At 38.6% G+C, this 11,454-nt stretch overlaps 2 protein-coding genes across 2 annotated transcripts in view; one reads left to right on the plus strand and one right to left on the minus strand.

The window, feature by feature from the left end:
* Positions 1-1,676, plus strand: part of coch (coagulation factor C homolog, cochlin (Limulus polyphemus)) — a gene marked incomplete at its 5' end in the record, with an annotated part of 3,155 nt that extends 1,479 nt beyond the window's left edge. The window contains 2 exons of the mRNA XM_023401799.2: positions 227-321; positions 421-1,676. Of these exons, the coding sequence (XP_023257567.1) occupies positions 227-321; positions 421-593 (268 nt within the window). The remainder of the gene's footprint in view (positions 1-226; positions 322-420) is intronic.
* Positions 1,677-5,641: 3,965 nt separating this feature from the next.
* The window catches only part of LOC111651763 (striatin-3-like), a gene marked incomplete at its 5' end in the record, with an annotated part of 8,091 nt that continues 2,278 nt past the window's right edge, over positions 5,642-11,454 (minus strand). The window contains 5 exons of the mRNA XM_087172791.1: positions 5,642-9,825; positions 9,971-10,105; positions 10,187-10,308; positions 10,414-10,544; positions 10,712-10,748. Of these exons, the coding sequence (XP_087028917.1) occupies positions 9,656-9,825; positions 9,971-10,105; positions 10,187-10,308; positions 10,414-10,544; positions 10,712-10,748 (595 nt within the window). The remainder of the gene's footprint in view (positions 9,826-9,970; positions 10,106-10,186; positions 10,309-10,413; positions 10,545-10,711; positions 10,749-11,454) is intronic.

An 11,454-nucleotide genomic window follows, 5' to 3' on the forward strand; every position in this document is an offset into this window, starting at 1 on the left:
CACACCTGAGAGGTCACCTGTTGGAAGAAAAAAAAGCTTAGTTAAAGGACACTGATGATATTCTGTAACTTTCTACTGAGAATAACCAACATACTCCGTCCTGTTGCTCCAAATTCTCACTACGGCGCCAAATGTCAATCAATCCACTGCTGAAAACAGTCCTCCTGTTTGTTTACTGAGCCTTCTTTAAAATTAAAATAATTTATCTGTTGTTTTCCTCAACCAGGCGGACAGGACCAGGTCGCAACTTTCTCATCGTGGTGACAGATGGTCAATCGTATGACGACGTGAGAAGCCCGGCGCTGATTGCACACAAACAAGGTATTTATGTGTGATTTCAAACCACAGCAGTTTATGTTCTATTCTTTTTGTCACATCTAATTCATATCATACCTGTTTCTCCTGTCCATCAATCACCAGAAATCACCATCTACTCCGTGGGCGTTGCCTGGGCCCCCATGGATGACCTCAGAGCGATGTCATCAGAGCCAAAGGACAGCCACACCTTCTTCACCAGAGAGTTCAACGGCCTCGCCGACTTCATCCCTCCGCTGGTCCAAGGCATCTGCCGAGACTTTGCTGAGAAAAACTAAGATCACACACACACACACACACACACACACACACACACACACACACACGTTTGTACTTCTGCACTTGTGATGACAACTTCAACCGAACCCTTAAATAGTCTGATAAAATGTCCTCACAAAGATAGAAGTTCGCATTTGTACTTCTATATTTGAGGTGCCTCAAGTCTTAATGTTCTAATAGACTCACTTTTAGTACATATTTGTATTCCTGTTATTTTGAGGACCTTTACTAACATATTATCCGGCCTGTAAACCTAAAACTCCGACTGTTTAAGAGGTGCTCTGCAGGTACAGGAACAGGTCCTCACAAACATAGCAGCACATACAGGTACTTGAGTACTTGTAAGGTCCTTCACTGACATACATCACCTGGCAACTAAACCTAAAACCCAAATCTTAAAGCTTTGAAAGGTGAGAACCAAACAAATGTCCCCATTATCTAAAATGTCCTTGCTTTGCAGAACAAAATCAAGTCCCCACAAAGACAGAAGTACAAGAGCACACACACACATTGTATATATACCATACACATATACCCACAAAACACACAGCATAGAAAGATACTCATACACCAAAAACATTTTTCTATTTAATTAAGGAGACGTTGGAAAATCATCAAATGTGATAATCATCATCAACAACAGTAGAAACCACATTCATTCACTCTTCACTCGACAGGGTTCGGGTCAAATTACTCTGAAGTGCAGCTCAAGAATTAGTAAAACTATAAAAACAAAACATAGAACGTAAAACCTGTGAGAAAATCCTTAATATCATGAAATTAATCTCCAAATTAATCTCATCAATTCTGATCAACCTGAACTTGAATCTTACTTTTTAAACAGATCCTAACTATGGAATGAAACTCTGCTGAATCCTTTAATGAACTGCAGATTAAAGGGAAACAAAATCACAAATAAAGATCTTCCAATTACAAAATGAATCAACTGTAACTGTAAAATAATTTATTCATAATTATAAGGTACTTTATTAAACTGCAATTATGAGAAAACTAACCCATAATTACACAAATTTGTTATAAGATCCATAACTCATAATTATAACAAAATAATCTCATAATGAAGTTTTCTGGATCTTGTGATTACAAAATAAAAATAATGTTTACACTTATTTTGTAATATCTTCTATGTTATTATTACAAGATCTGTATCTCATAATTCTGATATAAAGATTTTATAATTATGAAAATAGTTTTCTAGTTACTGTGACATCTGTATGTCACAATTAAGAGAAATATTTCATGATTATGAAATCTACATATTGTAGGTAAATACTTTTACCTACAGGAAATCTTTTTCATGATGATGACATCTTTATATCATAATTACAGTAATGAGATCCTCAACTTTTACATTATAATTATTAGATATGTACATAATTTAAAGACCAATTTTAATTAGTTTGTTTAATCCAAGATTGTGTATTGCTTTCTAATGATCCACGTAGGAGATCATGTTTTTACATCAACACACTATATGAGTGAACAGTGAATGAATGAGTGATTTGGGATTCACAGGATGTTGGATGATCCTCCAGATGTTCCACATGTTTATTTAACAGGGTTTCGTCTGTTCGTTGAACGTTTTGGGAAATCATCTTGTCTGTGTGTTTATCTGTCCTCCTTATTAAAGCTCTGGACAAGACACAAATGCTTTTCTTAAAATGTTTAACTGATCCTTTAGTTTCTTTAATTTCTTTTTGTAAACAGTCTCAGATAAAATCACTTTTGTTTCAGTCCATATCAGTTTGTTTCCTGAATCTGTCTTTAGACAAAAAGAAATCCTCAACCTTAAACTAGAGCATGGAGGTTTATTCTTGACCTTGGGAACATTTCTCTGTAATAAAACTTAAGGTTCACTTACTAGCTTTTTTCAGAGCTTTCAAGTTTCTTCAGCAAATGGAACTTGCTCAGGTGTTGTCACGTGACCTAAGTAAGGCACATTGGTCATGTGATAACAGGTGTTCGTTTCTGTGAGATACTACATTCGAGAAGTGAATCTAGTAAGTAAAACTTAAGTTGAGTCTATGTTATAACAGAAAAATTAATTTAAATTAACTTAAAATCAATCAGTTATTAACATGACAAAATTAAACTGTCACTGTCAATTCTCAAGTCAAGTTTCTATTTGTAACATTTAATTTTTTCATATTTTAATCATAAAAAACTGGATCAAAAGACTTGACAGAAATATCTTTCCCTCTTTGGTCCAAGATTTAAGCTCCATCCTTTTTTGTTGTTGTTGTAATTGATGTACATTTGCCAAACATGTAGATTTTTCTGTATTTTTCTTAAACTGTAATCTATAATCTTTTTTTTTTATGAGGACAGGGCCACAGCATGGCGCCGGCAGAAAACCAGACTTTGTTAAAATACGCAATTAAATCTTCACAGTTTGTTCATTTTAAACTTTTTCTGCTGTGTTTGTTTTACAAGCAGAATCAGAGGAAACCAGTTTCACAGTTTCATTCCTTTGTGTTTCTATGTGGTAAAAACAAACTCGGAATCAACCTTTTTTCTCTTGTTTAGACTTGAATAAATAATTGAATGAAATGTGCCAAATCTGTCCATCACAATGTTAAATATATTTTATTTTATGTCAGAACAAATTAAGACAAAAGAACTTTACAATATTTTTGGATTTCTACAGAACTCTGTATTTGTCATGGAGGAAAAAACAAATTAATAAATCTCTGTGCAAAATCAAACTGCACCAAATCCAAGCTGCTCATTTAATAACTTAAAATATAAAATATAGATTTAGATTGGATAAGTTCTGACAAAGACATGTCAACTATTGTTTAACTATTGTTTATCGCTATGTTCTGTTAATTTAACTGCCCAATTTATTAATAAATGCAGATGATTAGGTCTTTTCCTCATGACACATGCCAGATTCCATTGATTTCATACTCAAATAAAATGTTTGTAATTGTGGAAAAGAGCGTAAATGACCATCTTTTAAGAGTTTAAAGTCTCTGCCAGTACATTTTCATATTTTCTGAATGGGAAATGAGCAACGTGAATGGAAAGAATACAGGATGTGCTGTTTGCAGGAGGAGGTGTCAGCCTGTAAGAACACATATATAAAAATGTAAAAAAAAATTAATTTGTCTCTGTGTAAATGAAACCTCTGATGGGATTCGGGTGGTAAAAGACAATTCTGTCCTTTTTCTGTATTTATTACCTGTTTTTTTCTTGTGTTTCTCCAATAAAGAATAGTTATTTTTACAGCTTGTCCATGTCCATGTTACTGAAGCTCAGACTGTCAGACAGCGACGTGTCGCCACCTGGTGTCCAAACTGCAGATAACAGTCAGAAAAGTGTAAACACATTTCACATATATCTGCTAATAAAGCAACAAACATTTTTACTTTCTATTTATGAAGATTTTTTATTCAAATCTGGAAAACAATATTCAAGGATGTTGTTAATTCTTTAAAATGAGGAACGTGGAGCATCCTGTGAAATTATACTTTAGCAGAGGTTTCAAAAATAAGGAGATACTTCTTCTGAAACATTAAGATGATTATTACCTGGTATATACAGGTAACATCAGTATCACCTTTTCTTCTTCTACACCCATGTTTCATGCTTCACCCGAGAGACTTAGACAATCTGAAGTTCATTACCCAGAAATCTAAACGCTGACTCGGGTTAGTTTGACGAAGATCTTCACAACTCTTCACTTCTGGGTCTTGCATTAGAAAGTTGTAAAATAAAAAGTTGTGTATTCGTTTTGTTTTCTTTCAGTAGTTGTGGAATTCTTCAGTCGACTAACGGCCAAAAAAATCATTCATGTAATTCTTCGCATTAGATTCATATTATCAGTCTTTATTTTTTCACTTCATGTTCCATCTGTAACTGTCTGTTTATATATAAAAACATTAGTTGCACCAATTCGCTGTATCTGATTATCTTCTTCTTTTTCAGCTCAGACTGTAAAACTCATGTCTTTGTCTTTCTGGTTTGAATTCATGGATTTGAGAAGTGATTTAAAAATAAAGTCAGATACTCAACATGTGTCCAAAGTCTTTAAAATGTGCAGCTGAACAGCAGAAAATGTATAATTTATACTTTTTGGTGAGCAGTTTTTTATCCAGATGAATGAACATTAGCTCTTTTTATTTTGACTGACACTTAAACTACGTTCACTTATTGCTGATATCCAAACAGTAACTATCTCCAGTGTTTCTTTGCTTAAACTTTAAAACAATAAATTAAATTTTACCTTGTTTTTATTGTTTACACTGTTTCAAAAATCTACATTTTAAGACGTATGAAAAGGTTTTCCATGAATTTTCTCCACTAAGGTACATTTAAATTTTCATCATAAAAGTTTAGTTAAAAATAAAACAAACTTTTCTAGTTAAAAAAATAAGTGGTACGTATGTGCATGAAGGCAATAAAATATCTGGTCAAAAGAAAGTCGGTATTCTGTGTGTTAGCAAGCAGCTCTCATTTCAGCTGTTTTCACCTGTAAAGCATTTGACTGTGACTCTGTTACACACATTGAATTAACACTCACACTCACTTTCCAAAGCTCCTACAAATCTATAAATCTATAAGAACAGCTCAACAGGTGTTGGACTCACCTGTAAAATCAGTTTGATCATTTGTTCTTCACAGAAGCAGTTTATTCTGAAAGGAAGAGTTCATTTTGTAAAGGGGGTTTGGGTTGTTTCCATGGAAACAGATACCTTAAATGTTTTTCACGTGAAATAAAGTTTTGAAAGAACTTGAGGCATCATGGGTTCATTAATGTTATTAATGACGGTAACTTTACTTTTTAAAGGATTTCAACAGGATATTCGTTCTTGTCATTTAATAAATAGTTTGACTCCAAAAGAATTTATTTAATTATCATCACAAAACCTGGTGATTAGTTTTTGTTAGATCAGCTAATCGATGAATTGACTGACTGTTGCTGCTCTTCTGCAAAAACGAGCTCAGGTGTGACTTTGCTGGAGCTTTTATTTTGGCGGGTGTGTTCCTGTGCAGCAGAATGAGGAGGGGGCGGCAGCCTCTGTACAGGTACACCATTTAATAGTTATTATAGACATTTTATATACATTTCAACAGTTGTATTCTGCTATGTGGTACAATCTTTAAAATCTGCTGTTTCATAGTTTGTAAATCAAAAAAAAAAAAAAAAAAAAAAAAAAAAAAAAAAAACTTACAAAACTCATCAAAACTCGCAAACTGATCAGAACCTTTTTTTTTTATCCATTTTTTGGAAGACTAGAAAAAATACTTTTATTGTATTAATCATGCATTACACAAACAAAAAAAAGTCTTTAGTTACACAGTAAGTTGTAGCGTGGGTGAAAATAAAACAAAAATAAAACGTTTTGTTTGGAGTTGTGATCGATCAGGAGCCGCGCGCGTTACAAATCCCTTCAGTTAGAAAAATTAAATTAAAACCGGAACACGACGATAAAATGAAAAACTCCCCGCGAGTCCGAGCGGGTCGGAACCGGTTCTACTAGATGAGACTAAAAACCATCTAATGATATAAATAAGAAACTCCTGCTCAGTGAAGCTGTGGCCGAGAAACGTGAAGAAAAAGATCACACAGTGATTTGAGGAGGAGGATGAAGAGGAGGAGGAAGAGGAGCAGCCTGCAGACCTCTACAGAGGATTTACTGCAGCGTCGTCACCTGTTTACACCCAACACGCACAGACTGAGACTGTGGTGTGTTCAGGGACTCTGTAAAGCCGAGTATTTCCAGGTTTATTAACAGAGGTTGGTGTCAAACTGCCAAAACATGAGCTGTGATGTTTCACTTCAACACGATACATCGCCATCAAACCTTTATCATTTTTTATTTTGTCTTTTTTGAAGGTCTATTTTATTTTAAACATATTTTCTTTATTTAAAAAAACAACTATAAAATCAATCAGCTTCCTCTCTGTGCAGCACTGAGTGACGTCACCTTGGACTCGACAGATCACAGCTACACATGAATAAAACTGACAGTAAAAATGGATTCAAATGTTATTGTAAAAGTCTGATTTCTGCAGTCAAACACTGAATCTTCACGGTGAAACTCAGAATAACAAACACACCCTGAAGTTGTTCCTTTCAGCTGCTCAGCTTGTCAGTATCTGATCTGAAGTTTGGGACGAAGGTCGCTTCAAATGAACGAATCCATCAGAGAGAAGCTGTATCCGACCGAGGTGACGTGTTCATTTCAAATGTTTAAACTCCTACTCAACATTTTCCTGAGGTTGTTGAAGACAAACCAAAACCAGGAGAACAAACAACACGCAAACATGGAGGACGTGGACATTTTCTTTTTTTTTTTTTAGCAGCTTTTTAAGACAAATCACTCAGATGACAGATCGTCCTTGAACTCAACGTAACTTTAGCTGACGTCTTCTTCAGCGTCATTCAACTGTATTTGTGTCTCTACCATCAGCCCCATGAGACGTGAACACGCCAGGAGAGAATAACAAAGGTCTGTCCTCCTCCTCCTCTTCCTGCTCCTCCTCTTCCTCCTCCTCCTCCTCCTCCTCTTCCTCCTCCTCTTCCTCCTCCTCCTCCTCCTCAGCAGCTCCCTCCCTCCTCTCTCCTTTACTCTCTACATTAAATCTGTGACAGGATCCAAAAACTGAACCCAGAGTTTGTGAAAAGAACCGGCCTGAGACGGGCCCGGAGGTCTGTGAATCATCGGGGCGTGAGGTGGGCGGGGTCGATGGCAGGACTGGACGGGAACGAGGAACCAGAATCCTCCTTGGTGACATTTAGAAAAAAAAAAAAAAAAAAAAACAGATTATAAAAACTAATTTATTTTATACAAACAAACAAACAAAAAAAACCCATCTGGACCACAGTCCTTACATGGGGCGGGGTTTAAACGCAGGGCTCTGATTGGCCCACCAGGGGCTGAGGCGACCAATCCTCCACAGCCAATCAGCTCAAACCTCGTCAGAGACAAACGGCGACAGACGATCTGATTTCTAACTCCACGTGTTGGTTCGTGAAGTTTCTCCAACTTTGACCCGTTTTCAAAAATCAACTCATCCTTTAAAAACACTATAAAAAAGTTGGGCAGGTTAAAATCTGAGAACAGCTGTTTGTTTGTTTGTTTGTTTGTTTTTTGTTGTTGTTTTCCTGAAGCTTTGGTTCAGATTTAATTATTAAAAAACTCAAAGAGAAAGAAGCACAGAGGGTTAAAACACGCTTTAAAGGAAAAACCCGCCTCCGATCTTCTTCTTCTTCTGTGGTTCAGCTCAGTTTGTCACGTGCAACACTTTCCAACATTTAAACTGTTTCATTTACCTCGAGGTGAACGCAGCTTCATGTCAACGTCAACATTTTCCACCATGACGCACATGACGAACATTTTTCTTCATGGTTAATGTTTCCCGCCTTTTTACAGCAGCGTGTGCCGCCTGTTTGTCTCAGCGGTGATGTCACGGCGGAAAACAACAACAGATCGTTGTTGCTATAGAAACAATCACTACTAGGGGAGAGAAACTCAAAACCGCTTGAATAAAAGTCCTGGGGCCGGTTGCAAAACACCTTAAGTTAAGATTTTCCTCAAAGTCTGAGTTAAAGTTTCTTTAAAATACAAACATCTGCTCAAAACACCCTCAAGTCTTTTTTTTCTTTTTTTAAGTTTCCTTAAAATGTTCACTGAAGTATTTCAGGTTTTCTCCTTATCTTAGTCTTAAACTTAAGGAATCACTTAAAGTCAGTTAAAGCATTTTACAAAAGACCTTAGTGACCAAACTAAGGAAAAAACTAAAGGTGACTTCATCTTAACTGAAATATGAACAAACTTTATGGTGATAAATGAAGAGCGTTCCTTATGGCAGCAAATCAACGGTCTCCGTGGAAACAGTAGAATTTCACTGCTGCAAATGCCTCAAATGTTTTCCTTAACTTAGAAAAGATTCAAGAGAAATTAAACCTCAAGTTTCAGGCTTAAGTAGCAAACTTAAGGTGTTTTGTGAAACCGGCCGCCTGCTCTTTTATCAGCGCTGAAAACTTGAACCGATTTATTTTAGCAGGAGCGAAGAGCAACACCTGAGGGCTGCTGCCGATCACCGGGCTCATTACCAATTCACTGATCAATCATTTAATCATTTCAACGTTGGAAGATGTCCATCACAGTTCTGCAGAGTCCAAGGTGACGCCTTCAGAGAGACACTGGACACTGATTGGCTCGAGTGGTGAAGTTAAAACATGATGTAATAGGTCCGATTCTGTTTGGGGAATTTCTCGACTTTATGAACCGTCACATAAAAAAAAAACAAACAAAAATGCCAAAATAATCCTGTGAGTCGTTGGTTCGTGTCCTGCAGCTGAGCGGCTGGTGCAGAGTTAAGGTGGAACGACATTGTGTTTGTGCAGAAATCAGACGCTGTGGGGCGTTTGCTGAGCGTTGGACGCAGCGCTGGCGGCTCTCCCAGGGACGTTCTCCCGCTGCGAGAACCAAACGTGGAAACATCTGGACGTGATGTTGATGAAAAACACGGCAAACTACAGAACGCTGACGGAAACAAGAACGCCACTGAGCCGGCTCCGCTCCTGTCCGAGCTGCAGGTCAAACTAGCGTTAAAACAAGGGAGGGAGGGAGGGGGTGGGGCTTCATGTAGTGTCATCAGAGCTATGTTCAGACTGGGAGGGGGGAGATGACATCACAGGACAGGTGAGCTGCAGGTGAGCTGCTGTGTGTCGACCTGCAGGTTTAAACAACATTTCCACAACGTTTCTGCTCCTGAACGTCTCAGTCAGTCAGCGCTCCACCTCTTAACTTAAACTGTGTGTGTGTGTGTGTGTGTGTGTGTGTGTGTGTGTGTGTGTGTGTGTGTGTTCAGTCGTCCAGTGGAGATCCTCATCACCTCCAGTCTTTCATTAATATATATTCTGTGTTCAGAGACCTGAACAGACCTGAATCGTGTGTGTGTGTGTGTGTGTGTGTGTGTGAACGGCCTAGCCTCTCTCTCTCTCTCTTTCTGAGTCTCTCGCCCCCGCAGTCATCTGATTCCTCCTCCTCCTCCTCCCCCTCTTCTTCCTCCTCCTCCTCCTAGTCTAGACGTAGACCCTGGCGAGGGCGTCGGCTCCGGCGGAGGCGATGTAGGCCTTGGAGGGGTGGAAGGCCACGTCGTAGATGGCCTCCTCGCTCTTCTTACGGTGAGCGGTGATCTCCTGAACGCACGTTTTACTGTCGAGGTTCCACAGACGCAGAGAGCAGTCGTGACCTGAGGAGGAGGAAGAGGAGGAGAGGAGGAGGAGGAAGAGGAAGAGGAAGAGAGGAGGAGGAGGAAACATGTCGGCGATCATGTCAGTGAAATATTTTGGTGAAAATAAAACCATGACAGATTCTGTTTGACGTGTGCGACTTACTGCCAGACATCAGGTAGATCCCGTTGGGATCCACGGCCAGACTGGTCACTGCGTCCAGGTGAGCCACCATGGCGTGGATCACTTTACCTGCGCACAGACAGGAGAGGTCAAACAGGTGGATGAGAGGCGGTTTATGACGCGTTCATACGAAGTGTGTTTACCTGTCTCTTATACACATCTGTGTGAGTGTGCATGTGTGTGTGTGTGTGTGTGTACCGTAGGTGTCGTAGGGGTCGACATTTGAGCTGGGGATGTTCCACCACTGGATGGTTGAGTCGATGCCTCCGCTGAAACACTGTTCGCCACTGGAGGTCATCGCCAACGACAACACTGGACCACTGACACACAGAGACACAGACCTTCAGTTACCACACAACAGACAGTAAACCAGCTGTGTGTGTGTGTGTGTGTGTGTGTGTGTGTGTGTGTGTATAGATACGTACACATGGGCTCTGAATGTGTAGATGGGTTCCACATCAAAAGAGGCACTTCTGCAAAAACAGTGGAAATAAAACATTATCATCTTCATCACCACCCTCCTCTTCATCCTCATCCTCATCTCAGCAGCTTTTATCTAAAAGACTGAAAACACGGCGTCTCCTCTCAGCTGAGCTCCGTGGTGATGTGGTGCGCTGCGGTAAATCTTGAAGGGGGATTCTTTACAGGGATTATGTGCGGGACACTGACTGTATTTGAAGTTTAGCTGAACAGTGTCAAATGAGGCAAATGAGATGCTAATACTGAAGCGCTGTCGGCGGCGAGGAGACGGGATTTTCCTCTGAAGTCGAGAGAGTCAACACAAAGAAACATCCTGTGATCTGTGACCAACTCCCTCTGATGAGACCGCACAGATATACTGCACATACACTTCAACTCTGCAATCACACCTTATATTAACACATTTAACTTGTTTTACTTATATATAAATAAATATATAGTATTAGGACATATTTTCACTTTTATCTTTATATCTTATCTTAACCCTGCGTAGCGGCAGCATTGTTGATTCCTCGTAATTTTCATGATATATTTATACATATTTTACATATTTATAAGCTGCATGCGTCATGAAAATGACGAGGAATCAACAATGTTGTGCTACGCAGCACCAGGTATAAATGGGTTAATAATCTTACTTCTTATTCTCTATTCTTTGTTGTTTTTCTGTGAGAGAGCACCTGTAATGCAACCTAATTAAAGTATTCTGATTGATACAGTGTGTATATATATATATATATATATATGTATATATATGTATATATATATATATGTATCAACCCTTTTAGCAGCTGCATGTGGAGACAGAGTGATTTTAGTGACGTTTTGTCAAAAATAAATTAAGAAATTAATTTATAGTGAAAAGAAATCTAACACTGAGTAACCTGTAAACTCTATGTAGAAAGACGGAGCTGCAGCAGCCGCCACGCACACGCAACTCACACGCCACGCACACGCAACTCACACGCAGGCAGTGTGTTCCCAGC

The sequence above is a fragment of the Seriola lalandi genome, unplaced genomic scaffold, assembly GCF_002814215.2.
Source record: "Seriola lalandi dorsalis isolate HSWRI2012SDOR001 ecotype SW California unplaced genomic scaffold, Sedor1 jcf7180002053768, whole genome shotgun sequence".
Lineage (NCBI taxonomy): Eukaryota > Metazoa > Chordata > Actinopteri > Carangiformes > Carangidae > Seriola > Seriola lalandi.